The sequence below is a fragment of the Seriola aureovittata genome, chromosome 13, assembly GCF_021018895.1.
Source record: "Seriola aureovittata isolate HTS-2021-v1 ecotype China chromosome 13, ASM2101889v1, whole genome shotgun sequence".
In the NCBI taxonomy this organism is placed as follows: domain Eukaryota; kingdom Metazoa; phylum Chordata; class Actinopteri; order Carangiformes; family Carangidae; genus Seriola; species Seriola aureovittata.
The window spans coordinates 22,162,628-22,189,704 of NC_079376.1; the positions used below are offsets into that span (position 1 = coordinate 22,162,628).

A 27,077-nucleotide genomic window follows, 5' to 3' on the forward strand; every position below is an offset into this window, starting at 1 on the left:
AACTAGCTTACCTTATGGCTAACAGCTAAAACATTAGCACTGACAACTAGCATGAAAAATATCTACACAGACACACAATTAATGAAGTTTAAAGAGTTTAACTACAAAGCAGCAATGCTATCACAAAAACAAATGAAGTAAAGAAAATACTTCTTTCCCTCAAAATTAGTTTTTTCCTTCTAAAATAGTCTGTGTGCTACTTCCTCACATGTGGAATAAGGACTTAACTGAGTATGTATAAAGTGAATCAGGTGATTTGTTGTTCCTGATTAGAGAAATTTGAAGTGCTACAACTGAACCATCCCCAGTCTCCCCAACAATTTATACAGAGACATTAAAAAGATTTTAACATTTGTTCTCTATTACAAAATAAATTTTAAATATGCTGCAAATAAGCTGTGGCAGTCAGGTGCTTCTTAAAATGCCTCATTAATCCTTATAGCATATACTCAATTTGTCATTAAATTATAACCTTCAAAATGTTTGAAATAAACCCAATTTCACGCACATGAACCCTAATATCTGCAATATGTAAATACTGTAGGTAAACACATTTGATTTAATTGACCCTTTCACACAATGAAAAACAGCATGTGCATATTGTTTTAAGGGTCATTATTTCTTAATTCTTCAAAATGAAGCACTGTCAGTTACACCTCTAATTTTTTCATGGAATATAAGTAACTGTTAACCACTGACATATGAGGATGAATTTTCCTGACTGGTTAAATGGTAGTGAAGTGATGCAAATCCAAGAGGGGATCCACACGTCTGACTATATTTGCTCCACGAGAGAAATTGCTCTCCATGTGGATACTCAGCATGGTTTGGTGCACTCATGTTTGTTGTTTGTGTGCGTGTGTGTGTTTGTGTGTGTGTGTCCGGTGATTACAATCATTTGAGCAGTGGTGAGTCAATGGCAGTACTGAATACATGCATGTACAGTGTGTGTGGGCGTGTGTGTGTGTAGTAGTCAGAAAGAGTATGCTAATAGCACACACATGTTCTCTTGTTTGTGGTGTACGAGAGCATTGCTACATCTCAAAGAGTGTGGTATGGGTTAGCAGCAGAAGCATTTACCTGCATCGTTGACAATGATGGAGGCAGCTCCTGTGGCTGCGTCAGAAGACTGGCCTACAAAATCTGAGATAGAGAAGAAACATGAACGGTAAAAAAACAGAGGTTAGAAGCATCTATTATTGGTCTTTCCTGCAAAAAGAAATCTGTTGCCTTCCTGTCTTGACAGCAGAGCCAGAAAACAACAAAAAACTAAACGTGAGAATAGTTATCCCTACTAATTCCTTGGTGAGCATTTAGCTCAGGTCTCTGTTTTTCGGCTATGATGAAACAGGCCACAAGCATCTGGAGTCTGATATGTGCACTGAGCACAACTTCTGAAAAGCACCTTCATCTTTAACAGATTCAAACAGTTTAACAATCATTTGCTGCAACAATAGAAAAACTTTCCAGTACATCCAAAAGCCTTGAGTAACTAAAAAGAATCAACAAAACACAGACTAAAAAAAGAAAGCCTTGCTCTGAATGTGAACTTTCTGCCATCCACCATGGAAATGGGAACCAATTTGGCATGTAAAGCAAAAAGAAAAACCCTCCATCTTACCTGTGTGTACACCGCTGTCCTTGAAATTCTGGATGTAATTGTCTCCAAAGAAGTCTTTACCAACCTAGAAAAGATTGAAGGCAAAACGATTACAACAAAGAGAGTGTCAAGCAGGGTCAGACTTGGTTAGCGGCAACTTTTGAAAAGTGGTATACTCAAATCTCAGTTGGGTTGGATTTTCCTGTGCCCTGCCAGCATACTGGCATGGTGCCGCCGCCGAAAATGTGCATAGACGAACACACAAAGTCAACAGACGCACACGCGCAAACACACGACCAGCTGCGCCAAGCCTTGAAGACAAGATAACCCCGCCTTCACGCCTCTTCATGCCCACCTCGCTTTCGTTTTCTTCCCCTCCTTCCACTCTTCCCCTGATCCGCACTGGGATGTCCACATCTGTAGCTACTTTGGGTTGTAGAAGGGGTCCCCACCTTGCCCCGAGGCGCCTACTTCGAACCCACGCTTTCCAAAAAACGTGCCAAAACGCGGGCACTTCTAGCTGCCTGTGATAGTGGGATGGGCTGGTATTGGCTGCTTGGCCCCAGTCTCTTTGAAGAGCGGCCTTCTGTCTTCGATGTTTTTGACAAGCCCGGGTTGTCTATTTTTGGGTTCTCCCCATGCCCGGAGAGCTCCTCCCGCACTGGGTTGTTATCGATCGGGCCTCTTTGTTCTGACAGAGGTGGGGCTTCGGTGCTTTAGTGCTCAGGTTGAAAGGCAACACTGAGCTCACTGATTGGAGACTTGGGGTTGTATGGTATGGGAATAGGCTTGTTTGAAGGCGCGCAAGGGTGGGTGGGCGTATGCATGCAGTATGGTATTGATCAAGAGAAAATGAGGCATGGTGAGTTGATGTGGTGAGATGACCGAAGTGTGAATGAAGCTATAAGGTTTTGGGGAGTTGTTAACTAGTTGGTGGACTGTGGTAGCTGATGGCTGATTATTTGTACTGAGTAGGACGTGGATGAGCCAAAGTTTGGACAATGAATCTTTTTTTTCTACAGACACGCATATATTCATGCTGGGATCACACACAAACTGATACACAAAAGCAGCAGTGTATCGTTGAAAACTTGATTGTGCTGTCATACCTTGCAGACCATAGCGGTTTTGGCTCCCAGTCTGGCAGCCTGAACGCACTGGTTGGCCCCTTTTCCTCCAAAGCCGATGAAGAACTTGTGACCATGGATGGTTTCCCCTGCTTTGGGTAGCCTTGGTGCCTGGCTGAAGGGACCAAAAAAACAGTAAGATCAATTTTAAGGAGTACACGCATTCACAAAAGAATCTCATGGGATTTAGTGAACAAAAAGAACAAAGAGTCCTGTCCTTACAGAGATGCTTTGCTTGGATTTTGAATTTGAATTAGCCTTTTTCATCTCAACAGTCTCTTCCCACTGCACATAAAAAGTTTCCCCTAAACTTTATAAATTTTTTAGGCATTGTGAGAGTTCTACATTGAAACCAAGGAGTAAAGGGAGATGTCAAAATGTGAAGATAACACTTGAGGGCCAAATCCTTCCCTGATGAAGCTACTGAATGTGTTTATGACTGGAAAAAACACACACAAACAAGAGGTTTCTGTGGAGTCTGTAGAGGATTATATCTACATTTCCCATTCATTGATTTGTGTGTGGCGACCTGCCACGATATCAACATTGACCACCAAATATTGATTTTCTATTTTTTTTTAATTATTTCATTGTACAGCTGCGCATTGATTTGCTCAGACCCTCTTTGCCTCGGTCTCGCACTCTCTCTCTCTCCCTCACTCACAAACACATTGACAATGGACCTTTTGTCACAGTCGGACTGGCCATCAAGAGCCCCACTGCATTGGTGGACTGGTTGACATTCAAAAAATCAATAAAGCTTTTACTGCCTTTGTCTGTCTCTTTAGCAGCCCTCTATGTGTGCCTGTCATTCGTGGTGCGCAGAACGTGTGGTGTGGCTCACTGGCTTTATTTGTCACAAAGTAAAGGCAATTAAAACATTTGCAGTGGAGCAACATATTAACTGATATTCAATAATTAAAAAATAGCCCCCAACCCCCACCCCTCTGCCCTGTGGGAAGCTGTTTACCTTTTGGTCATGTAAAGATCAACAAAATGCAAACCTTTCCACACTGAGCACAGGGAACTTTTTCTCTGGTTTTCCCCTGTTGCATTTTCCACACTTGAACACAACAGCAGTATTAAAGAGACAGAAAATAGGGTCAAAAGCTGCTTCATGACTCTAAAAAGTGTCCTAGATATTTTACCTAGACATTCACTCAGATGTACCCACACAAGTGTCTTCAAATTTGCAAATGATGCAACCAGCAAAACAAACAGATGTCTCAACCTGACACTGGCCACACCAGTCATGCCTGACTCATCATAGTTAGGTAGCCCCTCCCCTCAAGGTTGATATGCCACAGGTGGGTGCCCTCAGGTGGAGCTGTCTGTTCCCTGATTCCACAAATCACAGAGACAGAGTGGGTGATGAGTAACATGGGGGGAGAGACGAGAGACAGCTTCATGCTGTACGTCAGAAATCTTGTGGCTTGGCCCCAGACCAGCGCTGCAGGGCCAGAGGGTTTGCGGATGGCAAAATGTTGTCATAAACTTGTTTTTCACTCTGTTGTTGCTCTTTTTTTTATGCTTGTGTATGTGCGAGCGTGTGTTTGTGGCAGGTGTGCTATTACAGTAAGTTCACTCAATCCCAGGATTTCCAGTAACTGAGACGCCGGTGGCAAACACTGGAGGTTGTTATAAATGCTGCTGTTTTTGCACCGGCGTGTGAAAACACTAAAATGCCCAAAGCTATAACAGGATGTGGGGTCAGTGAGGCTAAAATGTGGTGAGAAGGAAACGGAACAAAGGTCAAACACATGTAAATACACACGCACACACACACCTCCTCAACACACACATTACCTATTCTGCTTCTTGGTGCAGCTGTCTTACTAAATTTTTCCCACCTGTGTCACCACTGTGTGACTTCTGGTGGGAAAAGCAGTGCCTGCACACTGACTCCTACATCTACAAATTTATCAAAATATTAGGAGGCTTTGTTTTGCCAGGAGAAAACTTTTTCGTTTGTGGTTACTATGTCCACCTAAATATGCCTAAGGCAGAAAACATCACAACAACAACACAATGCATAATAAATAGACCAGAAAACAGAACAAAAATATCACAAATATACATTGTTAAAATACATTTCTGACAAAATGTCTACATGTTCACTAAATGTGAAAAACTAGCAACCTTTGTGCTAAGCTAAGCTAACTATTTTAGCTAAGCTAACCAGCTTAGTTTAGCACTGGTAAACACTTTATATCTCACTTTTTTAATACTAGTGTGAAGTTACCAGTGATGACAACATCAGACACACAACCACCGATAAAACCACAATATAGCCTAAAATACAAAAATATAAAAGATCTAAATCTCAGCAATTAACATAATAGACTTGATTTGTTTCATTGTTTTTTACCAAAATGTAAAAACTAAGCTAAGCTAATTGTGGCTCTTGCTTAATACTCAATGGACAGACATGAGAGTGGTATACATTTTCTCATGTAACTAACTGATAAGTGCCAAACTATTCTTTTTTGATTTTTGACAAACTTATTACCTACAGTGTGACTGACTATTTTAGCACCTATGAACGTTTTCTATTAGAAGGTTTGTCCTCTTAGTGACTTCTCCTGGTTTTTTGATAGCATGTTTCTAGTTCTGAATCTAGCTCTACTTGATCCAGTGCTTCTGCCTGTGAAGAGCACGATGCCAGTAACCTGACTGATAGAAAGTCTTTTTATCAGATGTGAAGGCTGAGAGTATTATCAAGTATTTTTCTGTGCTCTTCCTGCAAAGCTCAGTAACCAATGTTCTGCCTTCCTATTTTATAAGAATGCCAAAGAAACTGATGTGGTATGTGTCATGGTCAGTCTTGACATTTGAATGCTCATGACAACTAAATAATAAAACTGGTGATAATTGATGAGAACAACCTCTGAAAATGATAAAGAAACACTGTCAACATTAAGTTTTTACCTAATGACTTCACATTTGGCTGACAGCCACCTGAAGCCGGATAACTGGCAGGTAAGATAAACAGATTTCCAAATTCTTAAATAAACCCACCCACGCTTCTTCATGCCCAGAGAGACACTTGGCTATTGTTGTCTGCGGTGAGTGCACCAAACAAACAGGGCAGTTATGTGCTAAAGTGCAACCTCAGTGCGTTTTCTCCCACGGAACCAAAAGGCCAAAGCAGGTGTTCAGTGACGTGAAATGTTTGCTTTAAGGCTGGCTCTTGTTTTCCTCGCCTCCGTCTCTATTAAAGTCATTCCTCAGCTGTTGGCGAGCAGTGAGAGGAAGTAGAAACGGACAAAAAACAAATTGAAATGCTTGTTTTCCATAGTTTGAGCTAGAGCTTGTTTTTCCGGCTCCAAACACAACCTCCAACGTGAGCTGACCAAAATAAGACATGCTCAAGTTTTTTCCTGAATTCATCAAAATTTTATATAATTACTGAATGAGGGTGATACCCTTCAGCTCACGTTGCGACTCAGACAAGTAGTTTTTCAAATTAATGCACCATTGAGTGGAGACAGTTTGTGTTCATCTTGTATAATTTTCTTTTTCCATGAAGGTCTCTGCAGCTCAAGCTCCAGTAAATCGGGACAAGGTGAAGGGACTTAAAGAACAGGTTAAGCAAAGACAGCATACCTTACACGGACACCGCAAGCTGCTTTGCTAACAAGAAGTGCAGTGTCAGAGGAGTATGTGGGTGTTTTTTTTTTTTTTTTTTTTGTGTGGTCAGAGCATTTGTTGGAGCCATGAGCATATTGCTATGATTCGCCTGATGGTCAGAAACAGAATACAGTATATCAGGGGATTTAACAGGTGTGTCTGAGCTTGTTGGTGCTTATGGAAACATCACAGCTTTGTTTCATGGTTTTTTTTTTTTTTTTTTTACATTTACATAACAGGTTGTCAGACTGCACTAAAACACAGTCTGAAAAGGTTATAAAGAAACATTTACACTTACCAGCACATAAGTCAAAATAAGTGATCAGTTGAGAGTAAAAGTAATAATGGTAACTTGGGCTGCAACTAACCTTCATTATTCATTAATTACCTGATTATTTTCTCAATGAACTGATCGACATAAAATGTCAGCCCATGGGAACGTCTTCAAATGTCTGGTTTTGTCAGTTTTCTGTCGTAGAAGAAAGAAAGAACATAAAATATTCACACCTGAGAAGCTGCAACCAATCACTTCTTTCCATTTTTGTTCAAGATTTCTAAAGATTTGTTGATTATCAAAATTGTTGCAGCTGAATTGATGTTGAGTTGAGTGACAGATGAATTGACAAATTGTTAAAAACTAAGATAGTTAGTGGAGGAATCTTTTGAGATGTAGTTACACAAAGAATAATGAGTTAATGAACAGAGACTCTTGGCTTTAGAGTCATTCTAGTGAAAACATGAAATAAAGGTGTGATTACTGGGCTTTCAGTTTAGGTACTCCTGATCACATTCAAAGCCCTCCATGGCATGGCACCCTCTTATATTTCTGAACTTATAAAACTGTACTCGTCAACTACTCTTAAACATCCCACAGTCGAGGCTCAAAACAAAGGGAGACTGTTTTTGCCCTTTTAGCTCCAACTCTATGGAATGGCCTCCTCCTCGGTCGGGTCAGCTTAGACCCACTTGTATAGGCTGCTGTTTTTAGAAGATTATTGTTTATTCCTGCTGCTTTGTATATGTCTTGTGGTTTTGTGTGGTTTACTATTTTGTTCTTTTATTGAGTTTCATATATTTTTTATTACTAATTGTAAAGCACTTTGTAACTGTTGTTTTCAAAAGTGCTATATAAGCAAGTTTATCATTATTATTATTATTATTATTTAATAGAAAAATATCCTGTGCTTCTTCTCCATAATTTTGGAAACTCAATGAGCAGGTGAAAAGTGTCTCCACTCAGAAAGCAGTGGCAGTAGGGGGCACTGTATGGCTTTGAGAATGGGTTAAAAGCCTGAGCAGCGCTGCTCCTCCTCTTTGTTCACTGCATATAGTAGATAATTAAACACAACCTTTTACTACCAAACAACATGCAGTAAAACAGCAGCACAGTTCTCTACAGCCTGACTGATACATTTATAACAAAACTACAGAGACCTGAGTGTTTGCACAGCAACACAGAGGCAGAAAGAGGCAGAACGTGAGAGTGTGTGTGTGTGTGTGTGTGTGTGTGTGTGTATACATGTGTGCCTCCGCTGTCTGTCAGTCAATTGTACTGCCACCCAAACACTGGCTGTTCAAGACAACTGGATTTCTAACTTCAAAGCCATGCATATCACTTTGAAGGGCTGCGAATGTATTCCAACTACCCTCCCCTATCCGCATTCTGACCTCCATCCAAAGCCCCAACCCCACACACACACACACATACACATGCTCCAAAAACAGGCCATTTCCCGTTAGCTTATTAGGGTTTTAATTGACAACTCCTGCCCTTCAAAGCAGAAAGTCATTGGTTGAATTGCTAATGAGCAACAAAATAAATACTTGCCCAAAAAAACCCAGTAGGAGAGGGCATGTGTTTTTGATAAGTGGGGACTTGTGGAACAGTCTGGGCGACAACTTGTGATGTGACAACTTGAATCGGAGTGTGCGCTAAATGCCATAAAACTTTTCCCCCAGCAGCACAGGTTGTGGCTGTTTATTCAGAACTCCATTTGGCACCCAGGTGTAACTTATTTTCCCTGATTTCACATTAAAATGTAGCACAAGCTGAATGAAAAAACCATCGCAAAAGCTAAACAAACATGTTTCTTCATGCTGCCAGGAAAGCATTTAGTTGGCTGGAGCCCATGAGGACTTTTGACAATGCTTTTAATTTGTGTCTTTTAAGATTGTGTCATCCTCACAAAGGTTTTGGTAAATGAGGGTGACAAATTGTTTTCAACTAAATCCATTGTGCTGGAGTTGATGACTAACAATTTGTGGGAATGGATCCTACTTGGCTCAACAAATCTCACCATGTATGATGAGTGATGCAACACTGAAGTTTCAGTAAGCAGTAATTATACCAGATCATCTGCACACTTTGAATCTTTGAAACGTGAGTTAGGTTGTCATGGGATGGTGACACCAGCATTGTCTGTCAATGACCAGACAACCTGCAGCATTAATTAGACCATTTTAATATCTCAGTTTTAATATTTCAGTGTTTTCAAATTCAAACAATTTAGTAAAAGGATTAGAACCTGAAGTCTACACGCCATTATTTCCTAATGGCCCAAAAGCTGTTGGACCACAGATGTTCCCTATAACATTTTGGGCTTTTAGGGACAAGTTCTGAAAATGCAGCGGCATTATCTAACTTTAGACCACTTCCTCTATTCTTGTGTAGACAGGACTGGGCAGTCCATTTCAAGCCATGATGGAAAACACCCTTCAGCCTACTGTATATGCAATATTTTCCACAAGCCTGCATGTCAAAATAAAATCCCTGAAGGAAAATGGTGGTTGTGGTGGTAGTGGTTAATAATAATAAAGGGAAATGATGTTTTAAAGAAAGACAATTGATCATTATACGCCCTAGTCGTCTCACTGTTGCTATGCTTGCAGGACATGATGCAGTTTACACTGATAATGGCATTTTAACCACTTGAAATTCTTAGTAGTATTCAATCAGAGGAACACTAAAACAGTGTCCTCATCTCTGTCTGAAATGATAATTGTTGCTAGCAGATTTTATCAGCTTTAGCCAGCTAGCTATTTAAGCTATCACTAGCACCATAAGTTGGTTTAAAATCCCATCTCCAACTGTCTTTTCAATATTTCCTGCTGACAAATTTTAAAACAAAAATCTTAAATAAACTTTTAACAAACAAGAGGAAAATGCAAAATATGCTTGGGTTGAGTGTAAACTTTCCCAAATACAAAAAAGAGCAGGATAGAGCTGCTAATGTTAGCCTGAACTCATAAAACATTGTGATGGACAATGACAAGGTGGACGGGGGGGGTTCTGGCATTTTCTACATTTTTGTTTGTGTGTTTTTTGTTGTGGAAATCTTAGAAAAAATTACACCACCCTCCACACTCTATAAATGTCGAGTATCATTCAAAAGCGACACCACTTTAACATGTGGAGAAGTCCAAATTCTGACTGGTGCTTAGATACAGTTGCTAAGGCTGTGATGGGACAATTAATATTTAGGGGGGCGGTTAGCAACAGTCTACTGTGGTGAAACTGTATTTGTTAAAACAGTGATTTCCAACCTTTTTTAGTTGTGGCCCATTAAAATGACGCAATGTCCAGTTGTGACCTGTCATCCCATGTATGACCTTGTGCGAACTTTATCTTTTAATTCTTGGACTATTTTAATTTAAGTATTTTTACTCAAAAGGCACATTCATCTTGGGACCCTCCCCATGAGTTGGAAAGACTGCTGAACAGTTCTATAATAATTTCCTCTAATACTCATTCATAGATATGATTAAACACATAAGTCTTATGAATCTCTTCCAGCTCCATTAACATATTGTGCAGTGCCACATAGGGGTGTGACCCAAAGGTTCAGAAACTCTGCTTTACATTTTTGAAATACATGTCCTAATATGGCAGTGAAAATTTGCCCGGTGTGCTGCTTCCTGTTGGGCCCACCTGAGGAAGCTGAGGAGTTTCCTGAACCAGATTTAGCTAAAGATTTTGTACTTTGACTTTCATAAAATATAAGGTTGATTTACAGCAACTTCAGAAACCATGCCGTGCACGGACACAACTTTACTCACTAGTAGTGATTTAGTAGAGAAGGTTAAATAAGGGCTAAATTTACTCACCTCACCAAGTCAGTCATACAAGAGCCAACCACCATCACATCAAAAGCCTCTTCGGTCATGATCTGATGGAGACACACATCTGTTATTTCTTTAGTAACAACACTCATTTCTGGGCATTACACATCTTAAAGATTTTTCATTTAAATTATGAATCGAGATCTAGGAGATTTTGAATTTTCCAACATTCGTCGAGCTTTTCCTGTGAATCCTATTCATGAACAAAGACACAAGCTAAAGCACGGCAGATCCCTCAGGGGGCATTTCAGGTTTCCCAACAGCCTCCAAATAAAAATCTTTTGATATTATTTATCTCCAACATTAACATGAGCTCAACCGAAACAAGGAAGAAGGTAAAAATAGAGCATTCATCGCTGGCTGAGTTGGACAGGTTCCAGTCTTATTGGGGGTGGAGAGGGGTGGGGGTATTTCAATGCTACACCACGTGACGCCGCAGCCCAGCAAAGTCTTTAATTAATTCAATCCTCAGCTTGTATCAGAGCTAATGCTAGTGTGTTAATCTCTTCAAATCTCTTCCTAGGCAGTGGAAGACTTGGAAAGCCTGGCCGCTGGCTGTAGGATGGCTCAATTCTCTCTCCTACATCTCGCAGCATATTGTTTTCCCTCTGCAGGCATGAAAAGCTAGAACCCTCTGCATCTCCACTGAAGGAGAATATTATGAGATCTGCATCGTCCAAGTACTTGAAACTGCAGGGAACCCTCTTAAAATTCTCCCTCGCGTGTTGAATTTGAGACTTGAATTATCATGCAGTAGCTGACCACCCTCAAGAAATGTTTGTACATACAGCTGAACCATATGCAGAAAAAAAAAAAACATTTCTATGAGTTTGACAGGCAATTCCAGCGGGAAAACCGATTTCTGCATTTCAATTGCAATGAAAAAGAAATATACAAATGATGATGATGTTACCTTTTCTGGGGTCAGTACCAAACAAGCATTTTCCTCTCTGTTTTACCTTCATCAAATAAATTGGATATTGCACTTGGCTACATTGTAATTTGAATAATATTTTGATTGTTCAGCTCTAATACAGTTTAATGTAAAATATATTTAGCCATGAAACATTAACTATAGCAAAAGTTTCCACTCAGCTTCAGGCAAAAAACTGAGTGTGAAATGGATGAATAAAGTGATGATTTAAGAGCTGACACACATATTTTTCGGGACTAATTGAACAAAGCGTGCTCTAAAACGACTGTCACACATGCAAACAGTTTAACCTGAATGCAAATCAAAGTTGCACACAGTTGTTTAAACAATTTAGACTGAGTTGTAAGCAAGATCCAGAAGAAAACGTTGTTGGACCCATTTAAAAAAAACTTGTAAGATTACATATTTTGCCTATGTCTGGTTACACAGTCTGGTTACAAGACTTAACCGGATAATGATTGTTATTACAATAATATGACCATTTATGTTTAAAATATACTTTTCAGAAGTTTAGACTATAATCACCAGAATACTTCTTTTACTGTCATCCCTTCCCCACCCCCTGAAATACACACACACAGCTAGTTGGTGGTTCTTATTTAATTCCCAGTGTCATATTTTCCTAACCATTTAAGAATACTCAAAAGAACACTAACTGAATGTTGAAGTAATAAGTCAACCCCCGATTTCCTCGATCGAATTACACCAGTAATGATTGGAAAATAACCAACTAAACATATTTTACTGTTGCTGTTTCTGCTGGATACTTTGAGAGTTAGTCTGAATCGCCCCCATGAAGGTGGAATTTCCCAGCTGTGAATCAGGCCAGCTGCTCAAACACCACTGGTCTTCTTATGGCTTTGTCTTCATCTTTCATTTTTATTTCTATTAGAGTTATTCTATTTCCATAAATTTAACACATTTCAGATGATGTTTCATATTACACCACATGTTTTTCAGTCTGTGAGGTATTTTTTGATGTGCTATGATTAATACAGCAAAATAAATTCTAAGTCATCCACCCTGTTGGCCCAGCTTTTTGTCATGTTAAAGTCATACGTCAAATTCAATGTAATGTGTGACTAAAGATTTCTTCTGGCTAAATCAATAAAAATTTTCGTATAAATATAACAAGGGAAGCATATGTAATTAAAGTACTTAAGCTAGTAAGTTCATCTCTTACAGGCATACTTACTTAAGTATTACAGATAAAAAGTGTTAAATAGTTTTTGTTTTTACCTGTAAGTTGTACTCTAATGTTATGTTAATAGGTAACCCTATTACTGCGTTATGTAACGATGGACAATGTATCATGTGGTATACTTTGCATATACAGTAAATCCTTATTGTGCAAATATCAAGTCTATCGCTGTCAGATAAACATCAGATAAACAACAGTGTAACAAAATGGAAATATCAAGCTAACTTTAAATCAACTACGTATTCTAACTCTGGAAATAAAATAAGCATTGTAGGATAAAATGCAAAAAAAAATCAAAGGGAATATGACTGAGCTTAATTAGACGAAGTTTAGATCAAATAAGTGTGATGACACAAAGTGTTGGTGAGAAACGCGATACAGTAAATACCTGAAATTCAAATTTGCTCTTGCAGAATGGACCACTGAACACCCACAAGCGACGGTCAAAGTGCATGGTGACAGCTGCATAGCGTTGTACCTATTGCCAGACCCATTGTTGTCACTGAATTAGTGCGTACGAATTTAGTGTTGCTTGAAATTGTTCACGTATAATTATATCAAACGACACATGCTTTATGAGTGATATATCACTGCGGAATTTGTCTCTGGGGTCGAAAGCTGAGTTTTTATCAACAGGCAATATTACAGACCGCTAAGCGTGGGGCTATCGAAAGGACCCACACAACCGGAAGTTTTGAGAGCATGAAGTAAACATTGGAGTTAACGCTCATAATAATTGACTTTCTGCTTTTCAGGTACTCTAACTCACACCTCTTGATGTATTTAAAGCGACAATAATGTAGAGGTTACATTTTAAGAAAGCTGAACGTGAAATTGTGGTAATTTGACGCATAATTCTGTGGTAAGCTAACGGTGGCTAATGATGCCAAGCTGAGGAGCACTGACAACCTGATACAAATTGTGGTGTAAAAAAAAAACAATTCCCCACCAACTACTCGACGCTCACAGAGGTGCAGGTCACCAGATTATAGTTGTACTACTTTATGTGTTTTCCGTGCAATGTGGCCAGTCTACGGTGCACTTTACAATCAGGGAGCGGGGGAGAGCAGTGTGTTTGCTAAATTTGTCTCCCAATGACACCTCTTGGTCCTTAAGAGTTACGTGGTTTTATTATAAACCTCAACTTCAATTTATATTGCGGTGAAAACATAGACATAACTTGCGCCACAAAGCTATAATCTCAGAACAGGAAACGGATTCTGAGACGCATACAGTAATTTCCATGACACCAGGAAACGACAGATACAAATGACCGTGCTACCTACGTGACTTAGCTCACGTCCTTTGAATGTTCAGCACACATACTTTTTATTCTGTGAGCTACGGTTGTGATAAATCTCTTGAAGGCATTTCTGTGAAGTGTTGCTGTATCTCCACAGACTCCTCAGAGTGGATAAAAATGAATAACATGTCCCCTGAGGTTGCACTGCACCGGATCTCACCTGAACTGCGGCCCTTGCTGTGCAGCGTGGTGAGGAACGGTCGTGTGGGGCTGGACTCCACAAACTGTCTCCGTGTCACAGACCTCAAAACTGGGTGAGGACTAGTTCTGCACCAAAACCTCCCTATGCGAAACACAGGATCCATTCAGTTTCCTTTGCACTGCAGTGATGCTGCATTCAAATGATATGAGATGGATGACATGTAAGCCAAACCATGTAAACATAGAATTATGTTTGGGTTGTGAAGTGGGAGTAGCAGCTAGTTTTTGAGGTATTTCTCTGAGTGATATTCCTCAACATAGCAACATGGGCATCTAGTGGATAATATTCAAGGTTTATGTTGGTCATAGATTACAATTTTGTTTTTGATCATTCATGTTTTTTGTGTGGTTTTACCATATAGAGAATGCTTAATAGTTGCAACCACTGAGCCACAGTCGCTGAACTCACTCAGGGAGAGTGAAACATTTAAATTGATAAATCTGTTATTGGGCTTCCATATGATGTACTTTTAGCTCAAGCTTGCCAATAGTATTACATGCAACCCAAATTCAAGCTCAGTGATTATATTTTTGTTACCAATCATCTTACCAAAATGCTCCTTGGGAATCAGTTTTTATGTGTTTATAAGCACAGTCTTGTACCTTTTACTCTTTATTACAGAACCCAATGTTTTCTACAGTATCACAGACATTGACATTTGTCCCATGACACATACAGCAAGATAGATGGAGATATCTGTAATGACTGCTTTGTTTGTTCCTGTTATGGCAACTGTCGCTGACATGCTTTTCAATGGATATTGGTCCTTGTAATGAAGATGTGAGGAACTCATTAGAGCACATACCTCCACCAAGGCCGAACAGTCTTACACAAAGAAAGTGAAAATTCCTGGATCCATTCATTTAACCAGATCTGCATCCCTCCAACAAGTTTGGTGCAAAATTGGTTCAATACTTTTTGCATAATCCTGCTGATGAATAAACAAAGAAAGAAACAATATGGGTGAAAACATAATCTCTTTTTATATATTTTTTTATTATTTTATAAAAGTATATTTTTAAAATCACGCTAATAATTCTTTCACCAGGTGCTCGTTGGTGAAGTAAAAAAATGGCCAAAATCTAAATCAGTAATAAAAACAAGCAAACTTTCCCCCTAATTTGCCTCTTAACATCATGAAACAATTTGAAAATATATTGAACATGTTTGGGTTTACTGAATTACTTCTTTTCCAAACTAACCTCTCAATGTTCATCATCACACAAGGCTTTAAAGTGACAGATGTATAGAAAGGATCTGATATAAGAAGAAAGCAGTGTATTAGTGCTGTGGAGAACACAGTGTTAACTCCGTATCATATTTAGTAATATTGTGTGGTTTAATTAATTATAAACCTTGTGGATGTTGACTTGCTTTTAATATTCAAGACTGACTGCGCCTGCTGACCTTTCTTTGTTGTTTTCATTTACCCCCATGTTCAGATGTACATCTCTGACTCCTGGTCCTTGCTGTGATCGCTTCAAACTTCACATCCCCTATGCTGGAGAAACTCTGAAATGTAAGTAAATGAGGCGCTCACTATCCTTTGTGCCGTTTTCAAATGAATCCCACAAATTTAGCCTCTGATTTTGGTTGAATAAATAGCTACAGATGTTAATTGAGTCGTGAGTTGATGAGTTGTTGTTATTGTTGCCTTTTGAGAAAATAATTTTAGGGAGAGATACTATTAGCAAACTTTGCTTTGTCTGTCACAGAGTTGTGGTAGTAGATAAGTAACTTGGGGCGAGCTACGGTCTTAAAATCACACTTGTTTGTACCTGTATCAGTATATTCACAGATTAATGAATAAAAAAGATAAATGAATGTGGTTAGAAATGTAATTGTGTTGATTTTGTTTTAGTCCATTTTGATTCCATCCACATATTTCTTTGTTCTTTTTAAGGCAGTATTTCACTTTACAGGTTGCCCACTGTGCTCAGGTTGATTAATTCATTGTCTGGAACAATGAGCCTGTAGTTTGAAAAGTAATGAAAAGTAAAACATGTTCAGCCAGCCTTGATTAGTGGTGAGAGGTCCACTTCTTTCTCACAGTAGGCCAGATTAAAGATGAGAGGTTGTTTCAGGTCACTGGCTAAATTCACATGCTCCCTGTGAATTCATGAAAAATATATTCAAATCACATATTCAGCTCACTTCTTTTCCCAAGTAAACAGAGCTATGCACACAAGCCAAATGAAGAGTTGTTGTCCATAAAAATGCCAAATAAACATTCTGTATCACTTGAATTGAATGCATAATTAAGCAAACAGCTCTATAGGACTGTTTTGTATTTGCTTAGCAACTTAGCACGCAGTGAGACCAAGAGCACCCACAGGAATTCCTTCGCAACAAAAACAGGATGAATATTTTTCTGGCGATAGTGATGCTTAATTAGTGAAGTGATACCAGTGATTTGATGTTGTTTTTGCCTCTGAACTTTTACTGGAACAGTCTCCTATTTCTGAATCAATCCCCCACATCAGAGACTTTCCCTTATGAGCATGACTCTAAAAGTGTCCAAATGTTAAGTGACTATAATGATGAATTAGCATGATTTCAATTTGCTGTTACTGTTATTATGGTGATTCACGAGACCCATGTCAGGCACATCTGTACACACACATCCTGGAAAGATGGCATTATCATCACCAATCAAGTAGGGCAGAATTAATCAAACTATGATCTAAATCGCAAGAGCTGAAATTGATTTTTGATAGAGGTAAATGGTGTCGCAACATACCATTATCAACAAAGCATTGTGGGATTGCTTAGGAAAAAAACCTGTGGCCTGTTAGAGGAAGTAAGATTTGCTTAATTTGCGAAATTTTCTAAAATATCTGTCCATGCAGAAATGGTTGTGAACTTTATCAGGATGTTGTGGCTAGACTCGAAGAATGTGTAGATGTAAGGTTTAAGAATATGCAACACAGCTGTTGAGTTACATGTAAACGCTGTTGTCAACATCTGGGTGACAGCAGGATGACATTACAGTCCTTTCTGAAAAGTTAAGTGTTTTTTGGACCTAGTTCACCTTTAGCAAAAGCTGAGTGATAGCACATGGATAATGATGGTTGGTTTCATTTACCTGTAATAATGGAAAAAATACTCTAATGTGAAACTAGGGTTTTTTTTTTTACTGTGAGTGAGCCACGTAATCTACCTTACCTTTGCCATCAAGGTGATATAAACTATCATGTACAGTATATCTGCTGTTGTTTGGGAATATGCCTTTAATTCATGGCGACTTTAATGCTACAAAGTGCAAAAAAAAAGTAAAAAGATAAATAAGAACACAAAATAAGAAAACATTCCTCTGGCTTTCTGGCATGGCAATGACATCTCTGCAGCTGTTGTACTTGTTGCTGTGCTTTGTTGTGCTTTGCTGTGCTTTGTTGTGCTTTGCACGAGGAAGAAGGTTTGTCGACTGAAGAATGCAGGGCCGCTGGATCCTGCATCCTTTTGCACGCTAACAGTGGGCAGGTCCATAGACTGCAAGAGCACGGCCCACTAAGCACTATTAATGCCCGCCCAGGCTCCTTCCACTTCACCACCGTGGCTGGTACTGCTAAACAACAGTTTGTGGCCGTTGTTGTTTCACATATTACGCTCCCATGACCTCAATAAAATGTCTGGCTGAAATAGAAGTAAAACTTTTGAGAAGGCCTGTTATGCAGCGACTAGACTGCACTTTTGAGTGAAGCCTCTCAGGACGTACGAACAAAGCGGTGTATATAAAAGCTTATGTTATAACCTGTAAAGGTTGCACTTCCAAGAGATCTATTTCAGTCTGGAACCGTGCCAGTGCGTCTCTGACAGAGTTCCAGTAGTTTGTAACAGATTTACAGCACATCCTCTCATCTTCTCATTTGACTCTTCACCACTGGAAAAATACTTCCATATGTGTATGTTTGTCTCCTTTTCTTTTTTTTTTTTTTGCTGTCGCTGGAACGACAAAAAAGCAGAACAGAACAGTCTTGAAGCACACAAATAGAATTGTGTAACATAATATCAGAACATTGTGAACCAGACCAAGCAATGAGTTATGTGATCATGTTACAGTATCTTGTCCTTGCTCCAGTGAGGGCTTTTTCCAGTTTTTATTTTGTCTGGATTCGTTGGTCATTTTCTTTTTGCTTTGTTTGTTTCACTCTTTATTCAGATTTTGAATAAATTAACAAAACGAAATTTGCTCTAAACAATGCTTTATGTGGTCTATATTAAAAAATACTTTCTTTTCAATAGATTGATCTGTTTGGCTTCAATGGTAAATGTTAATTTTTCTCATTACTTCAGGTGCTTCATTTCAAAGAGCCTAGAGCTCAAATGTATATTATTCTGTCAATGCATACACTGCAAAGAACAAATGGCTTAACATGTCAGATTCTGCCATCAAGACAGACTGGGTCAAGATGATGTTTCTCTTGTTTCAGCAGTGTTCTCCTTCTCATGAAACTAAACACTATAAGACATTAATGCCATGCTAATATTAAAGAAACTTTTTTTCACTTGTTGAAATAAAATAATGAAACAATCAACAATCAGTTAATAGTCAGTTATACTGTTTTCTCGCAGGGGACATCATATTCAACGCACAGTATCCAGAGTTGCCTCCAGATTTTATTTTTGGAGAAGATGCCGAGTTTCTCCCTGAACCCTCAGAGCTACCGGTGAGTATCTCGACCTCTCAGAATCATTTGAATTTAAAAAGATAATTCCAGACAAAATGTGTGATATTTTGCAGTGAATATATGCTTTATCTTATCATTATGCCGCATAAGGAAACAAGTCTACCACATTTTTGGTCTGTCCCACTTTTTGAAGTCAGAATTGTCTTTTCATTTGCTTCATTGAATGGTTTTCCTATGAGGTGCTGAATGGTCAGGACACATGTTGATCACAACTTCACATACACCCTTTGTCAAAGCAAACTAACACTCTGCAGCTGCTGCAAGTGTGTGCTGTTGACATAGCTGGAAATAATCATTCGCAATAATTGGCATGTGCATTTCATTTTGCCATAAACTCCTCTTCTGATTTACTGTTAATCTGCACATCTGATTATCTCTTTGAAAATGTGATTCACAAGAAAGGTAGTCTAAACAGGATAAATGGGCTGTATGAGTTTGTGTAAAACATGTTTGTTGACCTACCCTGCAATAAAAAACAAGAAAGATTACCCAGCATTCAGATGATTGAATTTAACCGGAGATGACTGAATAGATTAGGAGGGTGATGCATGGCTTCGCATTTGTTTCACTTAGTTTGTATAATTATTACTTTCGAACATTAATATCTCACTTTCAAAGTTTTACACATTACTGTCTTACTCACTTTTAAAGTTTCTAGAGTGTGTTTCCAGTGTTGAAGTGTATTTCACCAGAAAATGATGAGATAGAAGGATCTGGGCTTGGCAAATAGTTTTGTCTAGTTTGAGAACTGGTTTTCAAGGACCGATTGCATCAGCACTGTTTAGCTCCAAATGAGGTGTGGTTTTAATGTTTGTGTATTAATACAAGCTGCTGCTTGAGAAAAAGGAGTTACAACACGACCATAGATTCCAGATAATCCATATGCATGTTTTGCCCACACCGGATTTTCAGTCTTCTTGTGTCTGATCCGCAGAACGGTCTGAGGTATTAACTGAAAGTCTAGGAATTTTACAAAGGGGTTACTTTCTACCTTATTCTATAATGTTTTTAACATCTAACTAACTGTTTTTGTTTATTTTCAACATTAGGCCTGGACTGTGTGAAACAGAAAAGACAATACAACAAGAGGGCCTGACTTTTATAGGTGACATGAAACCTGTTACTTATTTGCTTTTGCCCCTCCTTGTCAGTCACTCAGGTTCCTCTCAAAACTTTACACTCCATTTTAAAGCAAGTACATTACACATAAGTAGCAACATGTTTGCTCCAAATATTAAAAGGAGGAGACACATACTTCGGAGGTCTTTTACCTCTGCTGGAAACCGTAGGTTATTAGTTTGCCTTTGTATATTCAAGGTTATTACAGGACCAATCTGCAAGACTTATGTTCAGTGTAAGCATTTTGGCAACTACGGCTCATGTTAAGGAAATATTGTGCTTATGGCAAATAAAATGTGGTTAAGTTATTGTTATAGTATGTGATCTGGTCTCCTGCGTGGAGGACGGACGTGCTAGACGCCCATCCGCCACCCCAATACCCACACCCTTGGCAGGCTTTCAGACAGAAATCAGCCTTGTGTGAAAATAACAGGTTGACGGGTTTTTTTTTTGGTTTTTTTGGCTCAGTGAGCGTACAGACTGAAAACAGACCTGCATCAAAATATTAAAAGGTGATGTGTTGGTGTGGGCTTGTTGCGTCAGGTATCAGTGAGACATGATGAAATACGATCGAGAAAGTCCAGTTAGCATAACAGATCCATGACGTTGCAGGTTTATCAGATGTCAGAACATAACTCAGAAGTTTATGATACTCCGACACTTTTGGACAGTTTGCAATGACTGCAAAAATGTTATCTTTCATGATGATGTTTGCACACTAAATAGTAGAAATACAGGGCTCAAATGACCTAATAATCTCCAAGGAATGTGCATTTACACTTGTTTGACTGGCTGATGCAGCCCCTTTCCAGATGATGTCATGCTGAGGTCCAGCAAAGGGTGAATCTGGTTCAAGTTTTTTTTTTTTTTTTTCCTTTTTTTTTTGTGCAGGAATCTTCTTAAGCACCTCCACTGTGCTGATGGACTGTGCAAGTGGTCAAGCTGGTCTAGCTCAAGTGATTGAGCTCCAAATGATTAAACAAATTGGTGGTGTAACCTTTGCTCGCTATCTGTGTTTTGCATTCACCACTGTCTGGTAGTCGTGACTGATGAGAGCCGATCAGGAGGCCGGACTATAACGTTACGCCGAAGTTTTTCAAACTAAAACAGGTCCAGCAGCGCTTCCAGGAGTCTCTGTTTTAGGGGCTCAAAACCTCCAGAGTTGTGGATGCCAGGAGTGAACGTAGAAAAAGTGATGCGTTTTAAAACCAAGACACATTAGTGTGGACGTAGCCTGAGACTCAGTGCTTGCACTTGAATGAACGTACATGTAACATTATTTGGACGGGGTGGAAGTATGACTGTAGTATTTTTTAAGAGGACAGTTCATGAACACACGGATTTGGGAAAGTATTTACTTGTTAATTAACCGATATTAGCAAGATGAAGTCAGTGAGAGGTTCTAAATGTCAGTTTTGATATTTTCTCGGTTACCTGCCCAGATCCTGCTGCTATCAGACCAAGCATTCAGCTTTCCCTATGACAATCATACTTCTTAACACACAGTTTGCTATGATGTTGATCACTGTGACCTGTATGCTGTCATCATACCAAGCTTCAGCTATCATTATAACAAATCGGATACCTGTTGAATATAACATGAATGTCTGTCGGCTGTGAGTGACTCAGTATATTGTTGGCTGGGGAGATTATTAGGCCTTGGAGGAGATCTTCACACTTCTGAGCACTTCCTTGTTGTTGTTGCTACTACCATGCAGTTATCCAGTGCTATATTTGAAGCAGCCTAGCATGAAGGAGCTAAATTCCCCTGCTTGTGTCAGAGTCTGGGAGAAGAGAGGGGAGTATTGCTCACCCTCTCATAAATCCAGCTGTGTACATAAGGGGAAGTACGTCTGCTGAGCCAGTGCCTGGCAGCCCAACGCATGTTTATTTTCTCACTTATATTCTTGCTGTGTTTCGCTGTCCGTGCTTTCATAATTCTCCTTCGGCCGTCTCTCTGCCTCAGACCCTCCTCTGATACTCACTCCTTTTTCCTGTACTATTTCAGTAAGTACTTCCCCCCCTCTCATGCTGTAAAGCTCTGGATTCCCAGCACTTCCTTAGATTTCCCCTCATATTCCCTTGGAAATTCTTAGTGTCAGCACTGACGATGAATTTAGAAAGAAACTTCTTAAGACAAATGGACTTGGGGATTTGTATAAAATATAGTTCCAGTAACATCTTAAACAAAATGATCAGATTGGCCTGGTTAATGAAAAGTAGAAACATTATTGTGGGCCACTGATATATAAATAACTCTTGATACATAAGAGGCAGAACTCGGACGCAATATGTTTCTGGACTTTTTCATCCAGTGGGGGTAAACATTAGGCTAATTTTGGGTCCTCTGTCAGTGGCTGGTTGAATTCCTGATGTCTCAGCAGCACATTGCTCTTGTTTAGAACCAGCCAAGTGTATCATTAGATTCTCTGTTTAGACATGTGTTTTCCCTGCTGTCACCAGGCCTTGAGTAGGTTTGTTATCCGTGTTTCTGTTTAGACAGAGAAACATGTTGCTGGTTAAAAAAAAAACAAAAGACAGGAGAAAAAACATGCACATACTACACCCACTGCCAACCTGGAAAACTTATTCTTCAGAAGAATTTCAGTACTGGCAAATTAGACTTCCGTGAAAACATCTTGCTATTAGAAGGTGAAGTAATGAAGAAATCCTCAAACCTCAGTGATTATTAAGAAAGGTCCTTTCAACATTTAAACCACAATACATGATGGATGAAAGAGACCGAAAATACCCCGGTTGGATGATGAGAGGCCACATGTCCCACAAACAAACCCTTTTATGGCAGAACAGTTCTATGAGCTGTGGAATATGAGCAAAGTCTTCCACAAATTTATTGAGGTTCACTGTTACATTGTTGCTCGGGTTCAAGGGTTCACTGGAAAGTGCAAATATAGGCTTAATGGCATCCAGACTGTGGCTAATTGGCCACCGGGGCAGCTTCCCCACCTCAGAGTGCTTTGAAACACATACTGTAAGGCTTGTTTTTAACTGGTCATTCATGTTAACTCTCTCACCAGTTTCATGACTTTAATTGTGTTAGGGTTGTGGGAAGTCATCTGACAGGCCAGTGGGTTTAATTGGAGCAGAGAGAGAAAGCCATTGTTCCTTTTAACACCGAAATAAATCTTAAATTGAACCAGAGATCGCCCTGTGGATGTAATCATCACTTAACCACCCTGACACATTTATGGTTGTCTAACTAAAGATCTAATTGATGCCAGCTGATAGTTAAAGGAAGGCTTATCATAGATGACTTAATTGTGGTGAGCATGTAGACTGTAGTCTCAGAATGAAATACTATCAAACATGTGATATTGATTTCACCATGGGAGCTGAATTAATGTAAAGTCTAGTCTAGCTTTAGTGCAGGGTAGTGCATGTATGTACGTATAACTTTGTGTATTAGGTTAAAGTTTGGTCTCATTAGACTTTCCTGCACTTGCGAAAAAGGATGGATGGCACAGTTCCCAAAGTGGACTATGATGTTTGGGCTTATATTGTATTAAATATGGTGATAAAAACACGTAGGAATAATGTAAAATCTCTCTGCGAACACAGTGCATCATTGTTTCACCTGCACACTCAAAGTTGAACCAAGGTGAAGTCTGCCTGAGCCAGCTGGAAATCACACCACAACAAGAAATGTATGCATTAATTAGTCTGTCATACGTCAGGTATTTGTGCAGCGGGAGTGTAATGTGACGTTAACCTTTTTATAAAAAAATTGTCAGATGCAGCCTGTTCAATTCTAGCCAGCGTTTGGGTGGTGTTCGATGTTTTGACAAGCACTTTGCTTGGAGCTTCCTGACACCTTAAATCCTACCTTTTATGAAGGTGTTCAATTGTTGTTGAAAAAGAAGTGATTCAACATGGTGGTGATTTTGGAGACTGTACATGATTAATTGTATTGCATTTATGCTGAGAGGTTTTTCTGGTATTTTGTCCACCTGGTTTATCAGTGAGAGTATTAAAGGTCCAACATTTTATGCTTTTCTGGTGGTTTTATTTTAAATTTTATTATCAATAAGAATATATATTTGTGGTTTTAAAGTATTAAACCATCTCAGTTTTGCATCTCCTCTGTCAGTCTTCTCTCTGGAGCTCTAGCAACAATACATCAGTCAGCCAATCAGGAGAGAGGCTCCAAGCCTTCTGATTGGTTGACTGTTTTCTGAGTGATCAAAAAAAAAAAGTAGATTTCAGGTAAAAACCAAATCCTGCAAGGTTGGACATTGGGTCCAGGTAGGTGGGACTCAGGGCATAGCTGAGAGTGGTGAGTGTTTTGTTATGACATCACAAATTTACAGAGGTCCTGACGGCTCATTTTAAGGCTCAGTTTTTGAATATGGGCTTTGTTCATTTTGGCCGTGGATTGTGCACGTTAATGCTTTCACAGTATTAATATAACAGCTACACCTGCTTTACAATCAAACAACACATGGATATCTCACTCTCTACAATATGACATCTTTAAAACTGGCCACTGAATATAGCATAAACGGCATTATATATATTATATACTTTATAGTTTTTGTGTGCACACTGTGTTCGTATGTGTGAATGGGTGTGGTATCGGGCAAAATACAATATGACATTGGCAAACCATTTTCTTGTCTGAAACATCTGAGCATTCCTGTGAGTTATTGTAATGTTCTTTTATTCTTACCCTGTATTTGCATCTTGGTTTTAGATAATAAAACGGTGCTTTACTTAGCTAAGCTTTTAATATATGTGAAAACAGTTCCATCAGCACTTTACTATTCATTGGAACTGATAATCTTCAGTAGAAGATCTGTTCCCACGCTGTTTCCACTGTGGCCTATCAGTGACAGCACACCCTTCTCCAGTCAGTACAAGCGCCTAATAGTGATCAGGGCTGCATTCAGCTTTGCTTGGGTGGAGAGGTGTGAGCCCATTGAAGAGGAGTTTGGAAATACGCATTCGACACAACAAACTTAGTGACAGGAATAATACAGAGCAGGACTACCCACAAGTTGCTGGGAAAAATGACCAGAGAGGAGGAAATGACAAAGACAGAGGCCGGAAGGGAGGCAAGGTGGAGAGCGATACTACTTAACCCTTACGTAGAAGATATACTGTTGCATCACATTGTTCTTTTCTTCTTCCCTAATTCCGTAAATGATGATTACAGAACTGTTTTGTACAAATATTTGCGTGGAATATCCAAAAAACATAATCCCTTTGTATGGTTTTCATAAGTGCTGGATTTAGAAAGCTCTAAATTCAGTGCATATACCACTGCATGTTTAGGGATGATTGTTATGATGGAATATTTAGCTTGTTTTTGTTTTGGTGCAATGGTCATTCTGTGATTGTGATGCACTGTTCTGTTACCATAAATTGTTCCCTTCCATGATTCGTTGTAGACACATACTGTACACGCCCACATGTGTTCAGTGAGTTATTGTGCAAATTAAATAATATGAGAAGCCATAAAAGGACCTGTCCAGTTGGTTTTGTATGTTTTGGCTCAGTAAATACAAATCACGTGTACCTTAAATCACTGACATTGATTTAGATAAACAACACAAGAGTTCACCCGTGGTGACATCAGGGACAGAAGTGATGTAAGGCCCATAAATCTAGGAAAGAGGCAACCTCAGAAGGAGCAGGATGAACCACTGTGGGACATAATATTTTGGTGTGTTTCACCACAGATGTCTGGAGACCTAAAAACATTGTTAGGATCTTTTGACCTTTCCAGCCACACTACCCTCAGGTATTTTAATACATGCAAGAAATTTAAAGTAAAACTGAACACTCTGCTCCTCACATGTGGAGAACCAGAACAGTGTAGTCTAAGATACTTTGCTGTTACAGACTTATATGTAGTCAACATATACTGTAGGCTAAAGAAGGTGAAATACACTTTACCTTCTACCATGAGTTGGGAAGAAGTGTGCAGCACATAAGAACAGCTATCTCTAATTGCACATCTCTTTTTACTAACCTAATACTACTCTTTGCCAGCCCCTCCGTCCCCTTCTTTGTGTGTAATGTATCATTTGTCTGGTCTAGACTTGTCCAGTGATGCATGCAGGCACTCAACGTTTTGGGAGTTCCCCAGTGTTTTGCATCTTTCTCAGTCTGTGTGTGTATGTGCCCGAGACCTGAGGTTAGTCTTGATGGACTCTGTAGATACAACATCAACATGTTTCCACTTATCCGTCCTGCAGTTCTTGGCTGTATTATGCAAAAGCAGGATCCATCTAGTTACTCTGGGAATTCCAGACGTTGTCTTTCTTCCACTGTTTTTATTTGTTGTTTGTGGTTTTTTTCCACTACCTGGGCAGCTATTCATCAGCACAGTTCTCTGCATTTGTGTCAATTAACTGAGCAAGTTGTAGATTTAGCATGAATAAGTTAAAATGAACACATTTTCAGTAATGGAAAGAAATAGCTTCTGCTGGTTGGTTCAGCTATCTCATTAGTCCACTTTACCTATGCTTGGGTGGTTATGATACACGTTGCTATATATCATCTTAATGACAATCCGGCTTTTCTAAACCTAGATGCATTTTGGGAATTACCCTGTTCCAGTATACACATGCATATTTACATATGTGCAAAGATTTTCATTCTTGATGAACCCCATATTATATTTTTGTGGTGTAGAAGGAACACTGAATACACACATATCATCCGAGAGACCCATACTTAAACTCAGTTATGTTGGTCTTGGTGGGTAAAAGGGATGATTTTGAATGTGATGCACTCACCAGTGCACTACTGTTATTTCCCCCCTTTAATTGAGTGCAGTGTTTTCTTTTTGCATGATACAACATTTGTATTTTGTGAGCGTTTCATGAAGAATCTGGAACGTAGAAGTCGTAAGCTTTAAAGAATAAGTGGTGATATTCTATATTTAAGCAACAGAGCTCCATTGTCCAAAAACTATGAAAAACCCAATGATCACACAGTTGGACTTCCTACATAACCTTTGTTTTTTCATTGATTTGGTTGATGATAAGAAAAATATAGAGTAACACCAGCCTTGTCCTTTAATGCTTTCATTCCTTAAAGGTCCCATATAGTATAAACATAGATGTCCATGTGTTGTTTGATTATAAAGCAGGTCTAGTTTTTTATATTAATACTGTGAAAGTACCAAA

General features: G+C 39.1%; 2 protein-coding genes across 2 annotated transcripts in view; one reads left to right on the forward strand and one right to left on the reverse strand.

Moving 5' to 3' along the window:
* Positions 1 to 13,046, reverse strand: part of rbks (ribokinase) — a 37,503-nt gene extending 24,457 nt beyond the window's left edge. Inside the window, exons 1-5 of the mRNA XM_056393986.1 lie at positions 13,000 to 13,046; positions 10,462 to 10,523; positions 2,710 to 2,842; positions 1,622 to 1,685; positions 1,081 to 1,143 (exon numbers count right to left, since the gene is read on the reverse strand). Coding sequence (XP_056249961.1) covers positions 1,081 to 1,143; positions 1,622 to 1,685; positions 2,710 to 2,842; positions 10,462 to 10,520 — 319 coding nt within the window. The 5' untranslated portion in view covers positions 10,521 to 10,523; positions 13,000 to 13,046. The remainder of the gene's footprint in view (positions 1 to 1,080; positions 1,144 to 1,621; positions 1,686 to 2,709; positions 2,843 to 10,461; positions 10,524 to 12,999) is intronic.
* A 222-nt stretch (positions 13,047 to 13,268) lies between these two features.
* Positions 13,269 to 27,077, forward strand: part of babam2 (BRISC and BRCA1 A complex member 2) — a 76,012-nt gene continuing 62,203 nt past the window's right edge. Inside the window, exons 1-4 of the mRNA XM_056393760.1 lie at positions 13,269 to 13,366; positions 14,012 to 14,168; positions 15,559 to 15,635; positions 18,689 to 18,783. Of these exons, the coding sequence (XP_056249735.1) occupies positions 14,032 to 14,168; positions 15,559 to 15,635; positions 18,689 to 18,783 (309 nt within the window). The 5' untranslated portion in view covers positions 13,269 to 13,366; positions 14,012 to 14,031. The remainder of the gene's footprint in view (positions 13,367 to 14,011; positions 14,169 to 15,558; positions 15,636 to 18,688; positions 18,784 to 27,077) is intronic.